This window comes from Callithrix jacchus, chromosome 8 (assembly GCF_049354715.1).
Source record: "Callithrix jacchus isolate 240 chromosome 8, calJac240_pri, whole genome shotgun sequence".
In the NCBI taxonomy this organism is placed as follows: Eukaryota; Metazoa; Chordata; class Mammalia; order Primates; family Cebidae; genus Callithrix; species Callithrix jacchus.
Genome location: NC_133509.1, coordinates 84,100,917 through 84,122,800, shown reverse-complemented (window position 1 = coordinate 84,122,800; position 21,884 = coordinate 84,100,917). Strand labels below are relative to the sequence as shown.

At 42.8% G+C, this 21,884-nt stretch overlaps 3 protein-coding genes across 5 annotated transcripts; 1 reads left to right on the top strand and 2 right to left on the bottom strand.

Annotated features, from left to right (window-relative positions):
* Window positions 1-346: 346 nt before the first annotated feature.
* On the bottom strand, window positions 347-2,856 carry MGAT2 (alpha-1,6-mannosyl-glycoprotein 2-beta-N-acetylglucosaminyltransferase). Its single transcript, XM_002753869.5, has one exon. It carries the CDS (start codon window positions 2,387-2,389, stop codon window positions 1,046-1,048), a length of 1,344 nt encoding a protein of 447 aa, XP_002753915.1. The 5' UTR covers window positions 2,390-2,856; the 3' UTR covers window positions 347-1,045.
* A 172-nt stretch (window positions 2,857-3,028) lies between these two features.
* Window positions 3,029-4,634, top strand: RPL36AL (ribosomal protein L36a like). The gene is made up of 2 exons (XM_002753874.7): window positions 3,029-3,084; window positions 4,182-4,634. Exon 2 carries the CDS (start codon window positions 4,218-4,220, stop codon window positions 4,536-4,538), a length of 321 nt encoding a protein of 106 aa, XP_002753920.4. The 5' UTR covers window positions 3,029-3,084; window positions 4,182-4,217; the 3' UTR covers window positions 4,539-4,634.
* A 4,494-nt stretch (window positions 4,635-9,128) lies between these two features.
* LRR1 (leucine rich repeat protein 1) lies at window positions 9,129-21,779 on the bottom strand. Of its 3 annotated transcripts, none has more exons than XM_035260427.3 (4): window positions 21,528-21,779; window positions 19,949-20,047; window positions 15,110-15,831; window positions 9,129-9,731 (listed from the first exon to the last, which is right to left on the bottom strand). In XM_035260427.3, the coding sequence occupies exons 1-4, from the start codon at window positions 21,708-21,710 to the stop codon at window positions 9,491-9,493; spliced, it is 1,245 nt and encodes a 414-aa protein (XP_035116318.1). In that variant the 5' UTR covers window positions 21,711-21,779; the 3' UTR covers window positions 9,129-9,490. The 3 variants fall into 3 exon arrangements, with proteins under 3 accessions (XP_035116318.1, XP_035116319.1, XP_078190970.1); XM_078334844.1 differs by lacking the exon at window positions 9,129-9,731 and adding an exon at window positions 11,727-11,923; XM_035260428.3 differs by lacking the exon at window positions 15,110-15,831 and having other exon boundaries at window positions 9,319-9,731.
* Window positions 21,780-21,884: the final 105 nt, after the last annotated feature.

Below are 21,884 nucleotides of genomic sequence, written 5' to 3'. Positions count from 1 at the left end.
CCCTTTAAAAAGTATGATTTAAGTTGAAGCTGGCACTAGAAAGTATTTCACTTTGGCATGGCTGAACTTTGTTATCATTTCTGGCTTTCAAAAACAATTTAGGCTGTATTTCCCTTACACAGCAACTTTTTATCGTTCATTATCTATGCCTGGGTAATTTGAAAGCCAAACAGTTTCTTGCAAAGGGAATGCATTGTCATGAGCTGGGTATTATTTCAAATAATTATACAATGTAGCAATAGTAAATATTAAAATTTAATGCTAACTCAAAACTTGTAGAATGCCTTCACTAAATTTTGGTATAAAGAGTAAACAAAATCTATTCTGCAAAAGGATATATCGAACCTTTTTATGCAAAAATGAGTATTTTATTTTGTCAGCACTAAAAGAAAAAAACCAAAACCACTGTATTTCTACATTGAGGTGAAAACAATGTTTAAACTTTCTTATCAAATACATTCCCAAAAAAGTGTGTTTTATGAAGGTTTCAAAGCACACGCAAAACACAACAGTACAGGAATTTATCATACTGAAAATGACGGTTCTGACAGGGTGTTCAAACAAATTTAACTTTTTAATTCTTAAACCACTGAAGCAATCCTTCCTAATTACTGTGTCAAGAGAGGGAAACTGGGTTTGTTCCATTAATACTCTAACAATTTCACTGTAATACTTTTTACTATGACAGTTTTAAATTTGCTGTACTTAAAATAGGTTTTGAAAGTGGAAAAGTGTACAAAGTTTCAGATAAAAAGATTAATAGATGCAATTGAAATAAAATTTCCCCTCTTCTATCAATCAACAGTAATCATTTTTAGCAGATACAGATTGAGCTTTAAAACTCTACTTCCAAAATGAAACCTTCAGTTTTAAATCTTAATCAGACATAAGTGGAAAAGATTATTATGTATTTGGACACCTTTTACAAGATTTTTTTTATTAAAGCAGAAACCAGTTCCTAAACTTTTATTCAATTGTATATCCTGTTTGGACAAATATCAAAAATAGAAGACTGTCACTCTTGCTTTTGTAATTGAGATTTTTTTCACTGCAGTCTTCTATAACTTTTACAGAGTTCATGGTCCCTAATATCTCCCCACCCTCCATTTTTTCTAGGTGGGGAAATGGCTACCATAGTAAACTTCTCACTGATAGTTAGAGTTTCTGGAAACATGTACTGTTTGTTATTATTTAAGAGTGACTCAATTTGGGCACTCTGAGTGGATGGTCTACAGGTTTTCTTGTGATGCATACCACAGTCTCCAGCATGAAAAATCCTAGGAACTTGAGGAACCAGCACTTTCCAGAATTTTGGAAGACAAGATACAGTCAAGTATTGAAGAGTCCAGTCCCAGTTATAATCATCATAAGTACAGAAAGTGTCTGTGCACTCGATCAGCTTCTGATAGGCATTTCGGGTCAAGGCTAGACCCATATTGTGCTCTGTGGATTTCCAAGTTTTCACATCTACCTTGTCAGCCATGCCATAGAAACTGCGACTGGCAGTATAGGTCCCCAGGGAGAGAACATCACATTCAGGGCACTCTTGTTGCTTCAGTTTCCACATCTTTTTGAAGACATGGTAAAAGTCTGGGGCTAAATAGTGATCCTCTTCTAGGAAAAGTATAAGGCCAGCATAATCTCGAAGAATTTTGACTCTATCCCATACAAAATGCAGCTTCCACCACCAATGATGTTTGGTCTGAGAGAATTTGGCCTCTCTATAATGGCCGAAGGAGTCGGGATACTCAGCATTAATGCACCCCAATTTCAAAGCTGCATTCTTCGGCAGGTCTCTGGGACAATCTCTAGGGTCACTGCCTGGAAACTCGTTAGGGTACAACTGAATGCTGAAAGGAAAGAACACCTGCAGAACCGGACAGAAATCCACCCCAGCGATCAGCTGATTGATCTCAGTCGACCAGAAGTCGTGGCTAAAGATGACGAGGACGTTGTCAATTCCCTGGACTTTTCGAAGTGAGTCCAGCAGCAGTCTGAGGTATTCGGGCCGGTTATGCACCTGGACCACCAGCACCAGCTCCCGGGCGGACCAGGTGCCAGCCTTATCTACATTCCTCAGTGTCTGATCAAAGTTAAGCTGGTACACCAGGGACCGGTACCGCAGCGTCAGGTTGTCCGCCTCGGGCTGTGGGGCCGCCGGGACCAGGGGAGCCGCCGACTCGTTGGAGACCCTGCGGATGCCCACAGCCACAGATGGGTGGTCCCCGCCCCGGCCGCCGGCACCCCGCGGGGTTTCGGCGTCCAGCAAAGGCGGGGCGAGGGCCTCGTTCTTCCTTTGTCGCCCATTGCTGTTCCAGAGGACGAAGCCGCAGGCGGCCACCACGAGCGTCAGGATTAGCACCTTCCGTTTGTAAATGCGGAACCTCATGGTCTCCAGGGCCGGGAGCGCGGGCGGGCGGGCGCGGAAAGGAGTAGCGGCTTCTGCACGGAAGGGGCGGGCGGGCGGCGGCCGTCGCCTTGGCCTGTCGCGGTCAGAACTGGCCCCCGCGGCTGCCCTCGCTAACTCATCCCGGGCCCCGGGAGTCCTGGGGCCCTAGGGCACTCAGCTACCCCGCGCCGCCTGCGCTCCACACATCCTCGCCTGGCAGCTACAGCTCGGGCATCGGCGCCGCCGCTAGGAGCCGCGGCTCGGCTTCGTCTCGGTCCTCTCCATTCAGCACCACGGGTCCCCGAAGAAGCCCAGCTGTGGTCCCACCGCACCCTAGCTTCGTTACCTGCGCCTCCAGCGGCCCTGCGTCCTCTGCGCTCTCATCCTTACGCGGGCCCTAGACGGCCAGGACTGAGCAACGCAGCCTCGACTCACTCTGGCGGCGACCGTTCTGACAACCCGCAACTGGCCCGCGGAACACCCCGGCCCTCGGGCCCACAGCTCTCCGGCCCACCCCTTAGATCGTTGGTTGGTGCTTTCCAGACGCCTCCGAAGACGCCTGGCCGCCGTGGCCGGCTGCCTATTGGTTGGCAGTACTGTCGCTCAGGTGCAGTTCCTACTTCCGCTCCCTTTTTTCCCTTTCCTGTTGCGAGGCGGGAGCTGCGCGAGGCGAGTGTCTCGGACGCTGTTTCTGGGTAAGTTAAGAAGGGGACTGTAGCGGTTTGAGTAGGAGCCTCCGTTGCTCAGAATCCGGGGTAGGACTAAGCCTTCGTAGGAAAGGGAGGGCGAGACCCACGGCCCTCGCTTCTTAGTTCGAGAGCTGGCTTCTTCCTTCAGGAAAGGGACTCAGGCATGGCGGCTACAGGATCGCGAGGCGCGCGGGTTTGATGAGGACACGTCAGCCTTCGTGGTTGCTGACGGGTGACCGCACGGGAAAAGTGAATCCACGCTGATTTGGTTCTCGGAGAAGGAACGGGACGGGTGGTAACCGTAGCTACAACGTCGCGCACGGCCCCAGCCATTCCCTAGAGCTGGAAAATGGAGGAGGTGGGGGTTGGGGGGGCGTCAAACTCTTGCCCTTAACCTCTTTTCTGCGGAAGAAAATGAAATGAACCGTGCCTTCCTTTTGGGGCAGAATTAAACCCATTTCGTACAGAAAACTGACTGTATTGGGCCTCCTGAAACTGCTGCTCTTGGTTTTCTTCAATCTCGTTCTGAGAAAAGAAAAATGGCCCAGAGCATTCTGAGTTGAGGTGTGCAAAATTCGCTGAGCCGGGAGAGACAGGAGTATGGAAGTTCAAACACCTCCCCACTTCATGCCTGGCATTTTATCCCTGACTAGCTGTCTCACCCATTATGTCTGTGTTCCTGGAATTTGTCATAAAAAGAACGCTGCATAGCCAATCAATCGCTTATATTATTTTAATGTAACGTTTTATTAAACAACTTAGGAACTGCCATTTTTTTCCTCTGAAAACCCACTTGCATCTGCTGCTCTTCAGGACAGTTTGAATCTGTGCTCGGTTGCAGTCCTCAAACTTGGCCCAAATACTCTACTTGCATGAATTTTGCCTCAGTTTTTTCCTTTACGTCGACAAATTAGTCCTCCAGTAATTTAAACGAAGTGTTTAAAAAAGGTATGCACTTGTATGTGCATTTATTCATATGGAAAATGAGTACGTGGTGGATATATATATATTACTGTGTATACGGTTTTCCTATGTCTGCTTGTATAGCACTTTCACTTTTCGGAATGTTTAATGTCTATCTTATTTTAAATATTTTTGTATAGTTTTCATCATATAGACAGACCAGCCCTTCTGCAAAGATGGTCAACGTACCTAAAACCCGAAGAACCTTCTGTAAGAAGTGTGGCAAGCATCAGCCTCACAAAGTGACACAGTACAAGAAGGGCAAGGATTCCTTGTATGCCCAGGGAAAGAGGCGCTATGATCGGAAGCAGAGTGGCTATGGTGGGCAGACAAAGCCAATTTTCCGGAAGAAGGCTAAGACCACAAAGAAGATTGTGCTCCGGCTGGAATGTGTTGAGCCTAACTGCAGATCCAAGAGGATGCTGGCCATTAAGAGATGCAAGCATTTTGAACTGGGAGGAGATAAGAAGAGAAAGGGCCAAGTGATCCAGTTCTAAACTTTGGAATTTTTTCATTTAATATTGGAAAGAAAATGTTGAAGCTGTAGAAAAATTACCTGTAGGAAAATAAATACAGTGATATTCTTATGCAAACCTTTTGTGGTTTTTACTTATAAATAGAATTCCATGTTTAGTGTAGTTCTAGATTAAGGAAATAGCAGTGAATTTTTTGCAATCAAATGAGGTTTATCTTCTTGACAAATTCTATTTAAATTCAGTTCCCAAGAATTAGAATTTTGTATTTACATATAAAGTCCCACCTCAAAACTTTACAACCAAGTTTATATATCTAGAAAATGGAAGGAAAAATGATATTTTGTTTTCTGGTCAATTTCAAATGTTGAGTGAATTCATAATCATGGAGCAGCTTAGAAGGGTCTTTGAATCCAATTTTGCAAGAGAAGAAACAAGATATGCTAGGCTTGTGTTTAGCAGGCTGGCTGGGGCAGAGGATTGAAGTTGGGGGATAAGAGCTGACTGCAAATGTTCTGTCTAGTAGTAGCCACTAGCCAGGTAATTTGCTTCCTGTTAGACTAGTCACATTTAGTACTCAGCAGCCACATGTTCCTAGTTGATTGGACAACACAGAAATATAATACATTTCTACCAGTTTAATTCTTGGAAGAATTAAACTGACTCTGGACCAATTCTGGTATCTCAGAGAAAGTTATTTTGGACAGCACTGTAGACTGGCCTTGAATATAAAGGAATACTTCAAAATTGACGTCAAACTACAAAAAGTTCTGACTCTAGTTAAAGTCTGAAGTCCAAGATAGCATAAACCTTGTTATTTGAATCAGAACACACTCCAGGAGGTACTAAAAATTTTTGTTTTTTGAGATAAAGTCTCACTGTCACGCTGGAGTGCAGTGTCATGTTCATGGTTCACTGCATGCAGCCTCTCAGGCTCTATAGGTCCTGCCTTAGCCTTGGAGCAGTTGGGCACCACCATACCCAGCTAATTTGCCCATCTAATTATTTTTTTAGAGATGGGGTCTGGCTGGGTGCGGTGGCTCACGCCTCTAATCCCAGCACTTTGGGAGGCCGAGGTGGGTGGATCACGAGGTCGAGATCGAGACCATCCTGGTCAACAAGGTGAAACCCCGTCTCTACTAAGAATACAAAAAGTAGCTGGGCATGGTGGCGTGCGCCTGTAGTCCCAGCTACTCGGGAGGCTGAGGTAGGAGAATTACTTGAACTCTGGAGGCGGAGGTTGCAGTGAGCTGAGATGAGGCCATTGCACTCCAGCCTGGGTAAGAAGAGTGAAACTCCAAAAAAAAAAAAAATGGGGTCTATGTTGGCCCAGGCTAGTCTCAACTCCTGGGGTCAAGCAATTCTTCCATCTCAGCCTCCGAAAGTTGGCATTACGGGTGTCTTATCACTGTGCTTGGCCAGAACTTCTTGACAGTTGGGAAGATTTAGGAGTTACAAGTGAAAATAAAAAGGTTGAAATTAACAATGAATAATAATTGAGCTTTGTAATTATGAAAGGCAAGAAAAGTTCAGCATCAAATGAAAAACGGGAGAGGTATGGGCTGGAAGAGGACAAATTCTGCCTTTTGTATATGAATTTAAGTTGACTAAAATGACTGAATAGAACACAAAGGGCTAGGGTCTAAGAGTAACAGATGGTTTGCACATAATCCCAATAACTGCATCTGTGATTGTAAAAAACAGTAAGATGTAAAAATCATGTAGACAAGTTTATTTTTAAAATACATCACCATCACTTTTTCCTCTTGGAGACAGGGTCTTGCTCTTGCCTAGGCTGGAGTGCAGTGGCATGCTCACAACTCACACTGCAGCTTTGACCTCCCAGGCTCAAGCTATCCTCTCACCTCAGCCTTCCTAGTAGTGGGGATTACGGGCATGTAGCACCACGCTCACCTAATTTTTATATTTTTTGTAGAGAGAGAGTTTTGCCATGTTCAGGCTGGTCTAGAATTCCTGGGCTCAAGGGATCCACCCACTTCAGCTTCTTAAAAGTATTGGGATTACAGGAGTGAGACACCTTGCCTGGCCTACCATCACTTTTTAAAGAATGCTTTAATGCAGCTGTTTTGTAATATTTATAGGCAATCCCTCAGCAACTTACAAGTTTAGAAAATCCTAAAATATTTTACTTTGAGAATTTTTGGTTTTAAAGACCAAAAGTGAATTAACTAGAAGGCAGTAGCCTGGGTTTAAAATCTGATCTGGGTTCATGATACTTACCTCCTAGGGTGATTTGTAAAGATTAAACAAAATGCCAATTATCCCAGCACTTTGGGAGGCCGAGGCGGGTGGATCACGAGGTCAAGAGATTGAGACCATCCTGGTCAACATGGCGAAACCCCGTCTCTACTAAAAATACAAAAAATTAGCTGGGCACGGTGGCGCGTGCCTGTAATCCCAGCTACTCAGGAAGCTGAGGCAGGAGAATTGCCTGAACCCAGGAGGTGGAGGTTGCAGTGAGCGAGATTGCGCCATTGCACTCCAGCCTGGGTAACAAGAATGAAACTCCGTCTCAAAAAAAGAAAAAAAAATGCTATTTATAAAACACCTGGAATGGCCAGGCATGGTAGCTCATGCCTGTAATCCCAGCACTTTGGGAGGCCAAGGCCGGTGATCACTTGAGGTTAGGGAGTTCGAGACCAGCCTGGCCAACATGGTGAAACACCATCTCTACTAAAAATACAAAAATTAGCCAGTCGTGGTGGCACATGCCTGTAATCTCAGCTACTGGGGAGGCAGAGGCAGGAGAATTGCTTGAACCCAGGAGACAGGTTGCAGTGAGCTGAGATTGCGCCATTGCACAACAGCCAGAGCAAAGAAGGGAGACTCCATCTCAATAAATAAATAAACAAAACACCTGGAACAAAGATAAACAGCAGTTCTATTAAAAGCACATTTGCATTATATAATATTTTTCTTGGAAGAATTAAACTGACTCTGGACCAATTCTGGTATCTCAGAGAATCAGCAAAGTAGAAACTGTTTTGAAGATCATATATGCAGTTTCAATAAAAATGTTCTAACATTTCAAACTTCATCTACGCCAGGTGCAGTGGCTCATTCCTGCAATCCCAGCACTTTGGGAGGCTGAGCTGGGCAGATCACAAGGTCAGGAGTTCGAGACCAGCCTTACCAATATGGTGAAAACCCATCTCTACTAAAAATACAAAAATTAGCCAGGTATGGCGGCGCGTGCCTATAATTGTAGCTACTCAGGAGGCTGAGGCAGAATTGCTTGAACTCAGGTGGCAGAGGTTGCAGTGAGTTGAAGTCACACCACTGCACTCCAGCGAGACTCCATCTCAAATAAATAAATACATAAAATCCATCTACTTAGGAGCATCTGAATTTTCAAAAAAGAATGCCCCAAACAAACATTTTAGGAAGACAAAGGGGGTAGTTATTTTTTAAGAAATAGTCTCACGGAGACCCTGCTAACAACCCCAAAATAGCAATTACATTATGTAACACTGGAGAGTGCTTTTCTCAGGTAACTTTTATTCTTTCCTCTGTTCACAAAAACCAGTCTGAGGTTACTGCAATATTCTGTTGGAGAGGCTGACTTGAGGTAGGACACTGGGAATGAACAGAATGTAAAAAAGTTAATACTGGTCTATTTTCCATGATTCTTTCATGGAAAAGAATTTCTTATGTCCTAGTTCCATTTTTTATGTCCTAGTTGATGTCATCTTTTTTTTGAGACAGGGTCTCCATCTGTCACCCAGGCTGGAGTGCAGTGGCAGGATCTTGGCTCACTGCCATCTCTGTCTCCTAGGTTCGTGATCCTCCCATTTCAGCCTCCTGAGTAACTGAAACTACAGGTGTGCGTCACAATGCTGTTAAATTTTGCATTTTTCATAGAGATGGGGTTTTGTCTTGGTGCCCAAGCTGGTCTTGAATTCTGGGCTCAAGCAATCTGCCCGCCTTGACCTCCCCAAGTGTTGGAATTACATGCATGAGTCACTGTACTGGGCCCAAATCACCATTTAGCTGCTGTATTATCATTACTTTTAAAATTAAAAACTGTAAACATTCTATCATTTAATATGGCAAAAGTAATTTTTAAAAAACCCACCCTCATACAAAATCTAATCAGCAAAAAAGCAGCAACTTTCTGTTCCCTCTCCTACCCAATCCCCAGGCACGGTGGCTCATGCCTGTAATCCCAGCACTCTCGGAGGGTGAGACGGGCGCATCACTTGAGGTCAGGAGCTCGAAACCTGCCTGGCCAACATGGTGAAACACTGTCTCTACTGAAAAATACAAAAAATTAGCCGGGCATGGTGGTGTGTGTCTGCAATCACAGCTACTCAGGAGGCAGAGGAGGAGGTTGCAGTAAGCCCAGATTGCACCACGCACTCCAGCCTGGGTGACAGGGTGAGACTCCTGTCTCAGAAAATCAAAAACAAAAACAGAAATCACAACAAAGATTACGGGAACATTTTTAAAAATTATAAAAGCTTAATTCTTTCCCTAAACAATTCCTACTTTTTGCTTGGCAAATGTAAATTCCACATGTAGAACAATGTGCCTGAAAAACACAAGTGGTATGCTTAAAAACTTACATATAATTTCATAATAAACAAGTTTTCACTATAATTTATTTTATGCATACAGAAACTCAGATGTGTTTAACTGAAATGTAAGAAGAAAGTTTATAAAATTCTTATGAACAGAGTAATTGGGATCAATATCTGTTTAACGTTAAAAGATAACTCTACAACACATCTTGGAAACTTTTGAAATAAACGTAAGTGTAATAAACTAAAAAAAAAAACCACAATAAAATTAAATTGGTTTTAATAAAAGTTTTGGAGTCAAATGATTATAAACTATACACATTCCTCCTCTCCAGCATGTATACAGAAAGCTTCCCTTACTCCAATTTGATGCTGTAAAATCATACATGCATCCCAAACTCATCTGTAATTGAAATTTTTTTGTAGTATCATTCATTACTTTAACATATCAGAGGAATTTACATAACAGCCTAGAGAACAGAAATAAGACATAATAGGTGCTTCAGTACCACCCATATTATCTACTAAGACCACAGTGTGGGCAACAGAGTGCAGATTCATGGTAGTAGTTCCTTGAATAAAAGAGTTCAGACAGAATCTTCCACAAACACAGGTTTTTGCAGTGTCCAAATCTTGGCAGAGATGGAATGGAATGATATGAGAGCCATAGGGAATCCTATTGGAAAGAATGATAAAAATATTTTATAACATGTTACTAGATTCAGGACATGAATTATTAGGACATGAAATTATAACAATGAAAAATAAAATTAACTTTGTTAAATGACTAGTATATTTAAAATATACGACATACTGTAAATTTCAGATACCATACCATAAAATATCTTCCAGGATGACCACTTAACAGCATAACTCTCTAATAGAATGAAAAAGTCACCGTTCCTTAAACAGGCTCTCCTAAGGATCAATTGTTCAAAAGGGAAATTTAAATTCTGTAAGACAAATTTAAAAGACATGTAACTTGGGTCATGAGTTTTACTTTAGTGGCTGGGCAAGTAGGCTAACCTTACCTTGCTTAAGGCATTTCACCCTCACACTTAAAATTCTTCTAATGGTGCCCAAGTCAAACTTTTTATTTTTTGAGACAGAATCTTTCTCTGATGCCCAGGCCGGAGTGCAGAGGCACAATCTTACTGCAACCTCTGCCTCTCGAGTTCAAGCAATTCTTCTGCATCAGCTTCCTAGTAGCTGGGATTACAGGCGTTCACCACCACGCCTGGCTAACTTTTGTTTGTATTGTAGTTAGTAGATATGGGGTTTCACCATGTTGGCCAGGCTGGTCTCAAACTTCTGACCCTAAGGTGACCCACCCACCTCAGCCTCCAGAAGTGCTAGGATTACAGGTGTGAGCCACTGTTCCTAGCCTAAACTTTTTTTTTTTTTTTTGAGACGGAGTCTCACTCTCTTGCCCAGGCTGGAGTACATGGTGCAATCTCAGCTTACTGCAACCTCCACCTCCAGGGTTCAAGCAATTCTCCTGCCTCAGCCTCCTGAGCAGTTAGGACTATGGGCAGACACCATCATGCATAGCTAATGTTTGCATTTTTAGTAGAGACAGGGTTAACCATGTTGGCCAGGCTGGTCTTGAACTCCTGACCTCAAGTGATCCACCCACCTCGAACTCCCAAAGTGGTGTGATTACAGGCACGAGCTACTACACTAGGCTTCCAAGTCTAATTTTTAAATCGTCTACAAGACACTAAAAGACAGTCTAAACCACTGCCCAAACGTCCCCACTCACTTTGCCTCCTACACAGTGTCTTGTTCTTTGTTGTTTCTCGTTTCTAGCCTAGGCTGGCCCATAATAGGTGCTCAGATATTTTTCAACAAATAAGCCTAGTCTTATAACTTAAAGTTCAAAGCCCTATCAGAAAAGTCTGAGAAGATACACATTTCAATTTAAAAAGCAGTGGTTACCTTTGGAAGGGGATCTAGGATGGCCCTATTTGCAATTTAAAAAATTTTCATAAAAAGACTTTATTAATCTGTTGCTTGTGTAAGTAACCATTTTGAAAAACTCTGCCAGTAAGTGTCTTCCACATGTTTACATTTATCTTTATCAGGATAGATGGTTGCAGTCTGAGGAAACAGATAATAGTTAAAAACTATTTTCTATGTGACATAACTTAAATTCCCACATAATTTCCTAATAGATCACAACCATATGCTTGTAACCAGTAGTTAGGGCCATGTATCAACAGCTAGACAATAAGTACTGCTGTCACGGCTTTGAATCTATACACTTTTTAAGACAAGGGAGTTTAAAACATGCAAAATTATACTTCAGTAAAGGTTTGGTCACCTTACAAGAAAGCTATATTAATAGGGGTCAATTTTCTGCCGAATTATGCCTTGCCAATTATATCATATTTTGATCATCTATTCTTTTCCTTCCAACTTTGTACTTTTTCATATTGAAATTCAGCACGTTTTCCCTGATAATTTAGCCAACTTGTTATAGTCTTTTCAAATCAAAACTATTTATAACATTTCTCATTTGGACATACTTTCCAAATTTGAATAAATACAATATACAATTTCTTTTACTGATGTCTTAGAGAAACAATAGCCTCAGGTGCACCCCAATGCCAAAAGATACCATTTGAAGTTTCCTCAAATCAATGGTTTTAACCTGAATCATCAGTATCACCTCTGGAGATCTTTCTCTTTTCCTTTCTTCCCCTTCCCTCCTTTCTTTCCTTTCTTCCCTTCCTTCCCTTCTTCCTTCCCTCTCTTTCTCTTTCTTTCTTTCGAGATGGAGTCTCTCTGTGTTGCACAGGCTGGAGTCAGTGGTGCGATCTCAGCTCATTGCAATCTCTGCTTCCCGGGTTTAAGCGATTCTCCTACCTCAGAAAAAAACATTAAGGCCTTTTATAGCTAGGCACAGTCATAGGCAATTATGAGTATTGTCATTTAATACCATTCTTAACTGCTAGTTAGGGGTAAATGCTTTAAACCAGTCATTCGAAAATGTAGTACCCTGACCAGCAACATCAGCATTATCTGGGAACTTGTCAGAGATGCAATTTCTTGGTTAGGCGCAGTGGCTCATGCCTGTAATACCAGTACTCTGGGGGGCTGAGGCAGGAGGATTGCTTGAGGCCAGGAGTTTCAAGACAAGCCTGGACAACAAACCCCCATCTCTACCAAAAATAAGCCAGAACTTAGTGGCATGTGTAGTCCTTGCTACTCAGGAGGCTGAGGTGGGAGGATGGCTTGAACCCAGGAGTCTGAGGTTGCAGTGAGCTATGTATGTGTCACTGAACTCCGGTCTGAGTGACAGAGTGAGCCCCTGTCTCAAAAACAAAACAAAACAACACAACCTAAAAAAAAAAAAATCCAAAAAAGGAAAACCCAACAACAAGCAGAGATGCAATTTCTTTAGCTCTACCTTAAACTTACAGAATCAGAATCACTGAGGGTTAGGGTCCAACAATCTTTTTAAACTAGCACTATTTCAACAACCATAGTTCTGATATACTCTTAAAATTTTGAGAATCACTGCCTTAAAACAGTGAGTACTTAAATTACATTTAGAGCCTTAGTAATTAACAGTACTTTTAGAAGGCACCAACGTATGGTCCATGGACTAGCAACCACATATGGAAGCTTGTTAGAAATGTAGGATTTCCACCCCAGACCTCTGAAACAGAATCTGCTAACAAGACTCCCAGCAGATTTGAATGCAAATTAAAGTTTGAGAAGCACAATGTAAGGCAGTGATTTATTTTGTAGCTGGGATTACAGGCATGTGCCACTACGCCTGGCTAATTTTGTATTTTTAGTATAGACAGGGTTTCACCATGTCTACCAGGCTGGTCTTGAACTTCTGACCTCATGTAATCCTCCTGCCTGGGCCTCCCAAAGTGCTGGGATTATAAGCATGAACCACCGTGACCAGCCTGGTTTATTTTTTATAGATAGGGTTTTGCCACGTTGCCCAGGCTGGTCTCAAACTTTTAGGCTCAGATGATCCTCCCACCTCAGCCTCCAAAGTAGCTGAGACTACAGATGTGTGCCACCATGCCCAGTTATCAGTGGGTTTTCTTTTAAGTAAAAGAAATCTTTAGAGATAGGGTGTTGCTCTGTTGCCTAGGCTAGACTGCTCGAACTCGGGCAACAGAGGTCATAGGGAGCCGAGATCATGCCACTGCACTCCAACCTCAGTGACAGAGCAGGAACTCCGTCTCAAAAATTTAAAACACAAGGCCAGGCGCAGTGACTCACACCTGTAATCCCAGCACTTTGGAAGGCTGAGGCAGGCGGATCACAAGGTCAGGAGTTCAAGACCAGCTTGGCCAACACAGTTAAACCCCATCTCCATTAAAAATACAAAATAAATTAGCAGGGCGTGGTGGTGGGCGCCTGTAGTCCTAGTTTCTTGGGAGACTTGAGGCAGGAGAATTGCTTGAACCCAGGAGATGGAGGCTGCAGTGAGGTGAGATCATACCACTGCATTCCAGCCTGGAGACTCACTGCACTGAGACACAGTGAGACTGTCTCAAAAAAAAAAAACCAAATAAAATAAAATAAAAATACAAAAATGAGTTAGGCATGGTAGTAAGCACCAGTAATCCCAGGAATTTAGGAGGCTGAGGCAGGAGTATCGCTTGAACCCAGGAGGCAGAAATTACAGTGAGCTGAGACTGGACTACTGCACTCCAGCCACCCTGTCTCAAAAAAAAAAAAAAGAGGTTAAAAGTCATACAAAGAGGTGAAGCCAGGAATCAAACCCAAGTCTTACTCCAAAGACCACACTTCATCATTATGCCAATTCTCTAATTTTATGGTACATCAGAATCATCTGGAGAACTCACTAAACGTAGATAGCTGGACCCCACTATCAGTTTCTGATTCCATAGGTCTGGAATGTTAGAACTTCCATTTCTAAGAAGTTCCTAGGTGATGCAGATCCTGCTGGTCAGGGGAGCACACTTTGAGAAACAATGCCATTCATTAATTTAACTACTTAGTTTTATTTTTTTGAGATGGAGTCTTGCTCTGTCACCAGGCTGGCATGCAGTGGCACGATCTCAGCTCACTGCAACATCCTCCTCCTGGGTTCAAGCGATTCTCCTGCCTCAGTCTCCCAAGTAGCTGGGACTACAGGAGCACGCCATCAAGCTGCTATCGAACTCCTGACTTCATGATCTGCCCGCCTTGGCATCCCAAAGTGCTGGGATTAAAGGTGTGAACACCGCACCCAGCCCATTTAACTACTTATTGAGTGCTTAATATATGCTAGGAGCAGGAGATATATGGTTTAGCTCCTAGGGAAATAGTGGAGAATAAAACAACATCCATATGCTCATGGATCTTACATTCTAGTGAAGAAAAACTGGCAGCAAACAAAAAAAAGTTTTAAAAATATGTTAACAGGCCAGGCGCAGTGGCTCATGCCTGTAATCCCAACACTTTGGGAGGCTGAGGCGGGCATATCACGAGGTCAGGAGTTTGACACCAGCCTGGCCAACATGGTGAAATTCCATCTCTACTAAAGATATAAAAAAATTAGTTGGGCATGGTGGCGGTCACCTGTAATCTCACCTGCTCTGGAGGCTGAGGCAGGAGAATTGCTTGAACCCACGAAGCAAAGGTTGCAGTGAGCCAAAAATCACATCATCGCACTCCAGCCTGGGCAATGGGGTGAGACTCCATCTCAGGTTAAAAAAAAAAAAAAAAAAATTATATATATATATATATATATATATAATGAGTCCTATGACCAAAAATAAACCAAATTAAAAAACCAAGCATGTAAGGAGGTAAGAAATAAAATTTATGTAGAATGGACAGGTATGACCTTTCTGGGATGACACTTGGGCAGAGAACTGAATGAGGTGAGGGAGTGAGCCACGAGACTTCCTGGAGAAAAATCATTCTAAGCAGTGGTAAGGAATAGCAAGAAGGCCATAATAGCAAAGGGTCAGACTGTGCATAGTATTGTAAGCAATGTTACACTTTATTACTCTGAGTTTGATGAGAATATTAGAATGCCATCAAAAATACATTACATGACTATTAAAGTCTTACCTATTATATAAAATGTTTCGTGCAGAAGATTCCAATAAAGTTAATGGGACTTGCAGCTTTATTACTGGAAGGACTTCAAGTTGTTCAAAAGTATTTCCAAAAAGATCCAAGTATTCAAGGGATAAATTTCTAAATTCACTAGGCAAAAATGGAAGCTTATTTCGAGCTGCTGACAAAAAGCGAAGGTTTACCAGTTGTCCTATCTTGCAAGGAAATCGAATCAATTCATTATCGTCAAGTTTTAAATTTGTAAGTTCCTGGAGCTGGCAAAACTGCACAGGGAGTGCCTTGATTTTGTTCTTGCTGAGGTCCAAACTCCGAAGTGACTTCTGGAGTGTAGACTGACACAAGGCTACACTAAATGACTCCAAGTGATTGTCATTTAGGTTAAGTTCTTGAAGGTGTATGAGGTCTCCAATTGTAGCCGGAAGCTTTTTGATATGGTTATGACTCAAGTCTAATTTCCTAAGGTTTTTTAAGCAAAGCATACGCATATCAACTCGGACAAGCCCACAGTAAGAAGTCTGAAGATGTTCCAGGGAATATGGAAAGTTCTTGCTTAAAGGATAGTCTTTTTTGGATGTGATAACCATTTTAGTTTTAAAGTTTTCGAATTCTGAAGTCTTCACTGCTGTGAGCGTTGAAACCGACGTATCAACATTGCAGCCTCTATGAGCCAATCTCACAGCTGAAAGGAAACCTTTTAAACTGCTGGAATTGGCCTGAATAAAAAAAAGTTGTAGAATTATAAATTCCACTGTAGAAAATGCATACATGCTAGTTCTTCCCACAAATTCTACAGTATTACTTATGAATATGATACAATGATTTATTGAAATTGGTTGTAAAACATATTTTTTTTTTAGTATTTTGACTAAATTTAAAGTCTAAAAGTTTTTGAAGAAAAATTATGTGGAGGAACACGTTCTAGATAAAACTGTTCAAAGGGAAGTCATGCCAACACTTTGGGAAGCTGAGGTGGGAGGATTATCTGAGCCCAGAAAGTAGAGGCTGTAGTAAGCCAGAATCATACTACTGCCCTCCAGCCTGGGCAACAGAGTGAGACTGTCTCAAAAAACAACAGCAAAAAGCAAAAATAAAGGGAAATCATAAGAGTATAATATAAGACAGGAAAGGACTGAATATTCCACTTAAGATTTGAGTTTAGGCAGGGTGCAGTGGCTCATGCTTATAATCCCAGCACTTTGGGAGGCCGAGACAGGTGATCACTTGAGGTCAGAAGTTTGAGACCTGCCTGGCTAACATGGTGAAGCCCCATTTCTACTAAGAATACAAAAGTTAGCTGGGTGCCGTGGCACACGCCTGTAAATCCCAGCTACTATGTGGCTCAAGTAGGAGAATCGTTTGAACCTTGGAGGCGGAGGTTACAGTGACCCAAGACATCACTGTACTCCAGGCTGGGCAACAGAGTGAGACTCTGTCTGAGGAAAAAAAAAAAAAGATTTTAGTTTAAGGCCAGGCATAATGACTCACGCCTATGATCCCAGCACATTGGGAGGCTGAGGTGGGCAGGTTACTTCAGGTCAGGAGTTTGAGACCAACCTGGTCAACATGGTGACACCCCTTCTCTACTAATATTACAAAAATTAGCTGGGGGTGGTGGCGCATGCCTGTAATCCCAGCTACTTGGGAGGCAGAGGAGGCTGAGGCAGGAGAACTGCTTGAACCTAGGAGGCAAAGGTTGCAGTGAGTCGAGATCGTGCCACTGCACTCCAGCCTGGGCGACAAGAGTGAAACTCCATCTCAAAAAAGAAAAAAAAGGAACGAAAAGGCTGAGCACAGTGGCTCACACCTGTAATCCCAACACTTCGTGAGGCTGAGGCAGGCAGATCACTTGAGGTTTAGAGTTAGAGGCTAGCTTGGCCAACATGGTGAAACTCCGCCTCTACTAAAAGTTTAAAATTTAGCTGGATGTAGTGACGGGCGCCTGTAATCCCAGCTGCTTGGTAGGCTGAGGCAGGAGAATTGCTTGAAATCAGGAAGCAGAGGTTGCAGTGAGCTGAGATTGTATCACTGTACTGCAGCCTGGGTGACAGAGCAAGTCTACATCAAAAAAAGAAAAAAGCTAATACTAATAGGATACTTTACAAGTTTCCTAAAGTTTACAGGTGAAACACAAGTAAACTTTGAGCAAGTTTGAGAAATCAAGTATGTGATGATATTTTGTTGGAATGTGGGAATTACATAGAGTAAAAGATTGGAAATGTAGTATGAGGATAGACTGTAAATGAGCTCAGATCTCAAGGTAAAGTGGAAAGAGTATTCAGGCTGTGGGAAGTCACCGAAGAATTTTAAGTATGAAAGTTACATGACAGGGTCTGATGGTAGTGGGTTATCAGAACTTATTTTTTTATTTTTATTTTTTAATTTTTTATTGCATTTTAGGTTTTGGGGTATATGTGCAGAACATGCAAGACAGTTGCATAGGTACACACATGGCAGTGTGTTTTGCTTTTTTTCTCCCCTTCACCCACATTTGGCATTTCTCCCCAGGCTATCCCTCCCCACCTCCCCCTCCCACTGGCCCTCCCCTTTTCCCCCCAATAAACCCCAGTGTTTAGTACTCCCCTCCCTGTGTCCATGTGTTCTCATTTTTCATCACCCGCCTATGAGTGAGAATATGCGGTGTTTCATTTTCTGTTCTTGTGTCAGTTTGCTGAGAATGATGTTCTCCAGATTCATCCATGTCCCTACTATCAGAACTTATTAACGTAAATGTCACTGAAGTTGGTATATAACCCCCCACTGCTAAATTTGACTGGCTTAAAAAAAAAAGTTACATGACAAGAGTTAAATACTATTTTGGCAGCACTATACACAATGAACAGGAGTAAGAAATGAACAGGTCATAATGAACAGGTCAACTAGGTACAATAAAGCATACTGGCTCACAGACTTGGGAATAAACCATGTAACAGCTGAGCTATCAAATGGAAGGCAGGTATGACAGAAAACAGCAGAGGACTGAAATAAAGCCTTCATTTTGAAGATCGAAAAAAATGTTGCTGGAGGCAGGAGAAAAAGTGGCTAAGAAAACTAAAGGTAAACCATAGATCCCCCTCATAGATACCAAGAAAAGAGTTTTATTAAGGGTAATTATCATTGTCAAATTCTATAGAGTTCATAAAGAATGAGAAATAATGATAATGTGATAGACAACTGAAAAAGATCAGTGATCACTGAGGCAGTGCTTTCAAAAAACTGGTAAAAGTTAAGGCCAAAAAGATAAAAAGTGGAGGCAACGGATTCAGCCTTGTCTTTCTAGAAATTTGTTTTCTTTTTTTAAATCAGTGTGACCTCCGTTTGTTTTTTGATAGAAAGGAGGAATTAGTGAAAGAATAGGCTACAGGTCAAGAAAAAAAATTAAAAATCACAAGGAGGAGAAGAAACGAAATGATTTCATTCAATCTAAACTCCTTAGTTATTACACTTTTTTTTTTTCGAGACAGAGTTTCGCTTTTGTTTCCCAGGCTGGAGTGCAATAGTGCAATCTTGGCTCACTGCAACCTCTGCCTCCCCGGAGTAGTGGCACCTGCCTGTGGGTTGCAGTGAGCCAAGCTCTTTCCACTGCACTTCAACCTGGTAAGAGTGAGATCCCATCTCAAAAAACAAAAATTGATTATAGTAAATCAAATACAAATGGTTCTAACTGATTTTTTCCTCTTTTATTACACCAAACTTAGATTTGCAACTGCGCTTTAGCTGTCAAAATATAGACCTGTGCCAGTTGCCTTACAGAGTTCCAGTCTAAGAATACCCAAGGGCTCCATTTTCAGCATGGAAGCAAACCCAGTTTTCTTGCCCACGTTGGGAATCTTACTAAGGCAGACTTTGCCCTTTTAGAAGGCACACAAACATATTTGGGAAGCTGCCTCTTGTGCCATTGCCTCTTCAAACAAACCTACGAGAGTCTGTCCCTCTTCAGCTATATGGGATATCAGAATGTACAAAAAGCCTTCTTTAAAGAAAACACAGGCCAGGCCAGGAGCAGTGGCTCACACCTGTCATCCCAGCACTTTGGAAGGCCAAGGTGGGTGGATCACCTGAGGTCAGAAGTTCAAAACCAGCCTGGTCAACATGGTGAAACCCTGTCTCTACTAAAGACACACATGCAAAAAAAAAAAAAAAAAAAAAAAAAAAAAATTAGCCAGGCATGGCAGCAGGCACATATAATCCCAGCTACCCAGGAAGTGGAGGTTGCAGTGAGCTGAGATGGCAACCCTGCACGACAGTGTGGGCAACAAGAGCAAAACTCCATCTCAAAAAAAAAAAAACAAAAAAAAAAAAACCAAAAAAATAAAATAAAACACAGGCCAAACATGATGGCTCATGCCTGTAATCCCAACACTTTGGGATTGTGTTAGGAGACTGAGGCAGGAGGATCACTTGAGGCCAAGAGTCCGAGGCCAGCCTGGGCAACATTGTATCAAGACTCTGTCTCTACAAAAAGTTATTTTAAAAAATCAGTTATGGCCAGGCGTGGTGGCTCATGCCTGTAATCCAAGCACTTTGGAAGCCAAGGCAGGCGGATCACCTGAGGTCAGGAGTTCAAGACCAGCCTGACCAACATGGTGAAACCCTGTCTTTATAAAAAAAAAAAAAAAAAAAAAAAAAAATCAGCCAGGAGTGGTGAGGTACAGGTGTACCTCACCTATAGTCCCACATACTCAGGAATCTCACTTGAGCCTAGGAGGTCAAGGCCGCAGTGAGCTATGATTGTGCCACTGTACTTCAGCTTGGGTGACAGAGCAAGACTCTGTTTCTAAAAAATAAAGAAATATAGCCAAACATTAATCATTAATGTTTTTAATACCATACCTTACTTAGACAGATATCCACAGGAGGCTCCTTTAACCGAACAGTGGCTTTCCCCTCATCTACAAATTTGGTGAAGAATTGCTCAATGTTCTCCCTTAGCTGCATAAAACAGTAGGAAAAAAAGAAAACTAGTTATGGTTACTCAGTAACATTTATTACAACTGGAATGTGCCAGTCATTTTGCCAGGCTTTGGTTTGGCTTTCACTCCTTAAGTGTGGGTGTTTCCACAGTTTTAAGTTTAAAAGTTTTTTTTGAGACAGAGTCTCACTCACTCTGTCACCTAGGCTGGAGTGCAGTGGTGCCATCTTGGCTCACTGCAACCTCCGATTCCCAGGTTCAAGCAATTCTCCTGCCTTAGCCTCCTGAGTAGCTGGGATTATAGGTACATGCCACCATGCCCGGCTAATTTTTGCATTTTTCACAGAAACAGGGTTTCATCATATTGGCCAGGCTGGTCTACAACTCCCGCCTGGGCCTCCCAAAGTGTTAGGATTACAGGCATGAGCCACAGCCCGCAGCCAAGTTTTAAAGTTTTTTTTTTTTTTTTTAAAGCAGTTGGGAAGTTACACCCCTCATCTAGCTGGTGGTGGATGTTACTGCTCTATCTGTCCAGTAACTCTCCTTCAAGAACATGATCACCGTGTTTTGGGAGAATGCTCCTCTTCTCCCATTCCAACTATTGTAACTGCAGGAAGAGTTGCCAATAGTAATTACTTGCCTTCATAACTTCAGTCCATTAGCCTGGGGTGGTCACACCTCCCAGTAGATTATATACAGACTCCATGAGAGCAGGAATCTTGTCTCCTTTGCTATTCTATCCTGAGTGCCAGAACGGTGACTGACACATAATGGGTGCTCAGAAATCTTTTAATGACTATCATCTATGTAAATGGCATATTTTAAATGTTTTAAAAAGAAAAAAAATTAATGATTGCTATTGCATCTGATTTAGATTTCAACAACCATCGACTCGGAAGCCACTATGTACCAGGTATTCTACTAGGGACTTGGGACATAGCAATGAATAAGACCGACAAGGTAACTATACTTAAAGAGTTGACAATCTGATGAGAGATAGTTATTAAACAAGTACTTATAAGCATAACAAATATCAAGACAAGGCAAGTGCAGGATGCTATGACTGCCTTTTTTTTCAAGCTAGAGAAAATACTGTGGGAGAAAAATTTACTGATCAGAAGTGCAGTTATTTTATTGCTCCCACCGATTGGACAGCTGCTTCATTTACAGTTTCACTCCGCTGACCAAAATTTCAGAAGCTTTAAACGGGCGGGATTGCCATCCATTACTAAATAGCAACACCGTATATTCGAGTTGTAAGAGTGGGGAGAAAAAAAAAAAAAAAAAACAGAAAAAAGGTGCACTCTCAAAAGCTTTCTTCTTTCGGGTCCGTAGGAAGGTGTCGGGATGGTGGTAAGACTCAGGGCCGGGAGTTCAGGATCCCCAAGGCGGGCTCTTGCCTAGGGAGCAGCGGGGCACGCGAGGCCCGAGGGCGGCCCGAGTCTCTGCTCCCGAGAACACAAGGGTGACTGCCCAGCAAGTCCTGCCCACTTTACGCACCTCATAGCGGGTCCCCAGCTTGTCCTTAAGGGTGGAGATGAGCAGGAAGGCTCGGGCCCGCGGCTGACTCCTGGAAGTCTGCTGACAGAGGCTCAACACTGCTCGGACGCCCTTCCCCCGGTTCCTCAGCCCCAAGGCTGGCAAGTGCCGGCTGACCACCTCCATCTCACAGTGTAGCTTCATCTCGCCCAGCGGCCGCAACCAGGACACCTGGCTTTTGAAACTTCCTCCTTCCCGCCACCCGGAGCCGCCGCCGGGGTCCTCGAGCACTCGGGCTGCCCGCGGATTCGCCTGTCTGAGGGACTTGTCCGCGACTCGGCCTGTTAGTACGGTGGCTCTACGAGGCCAGGTGCTAAG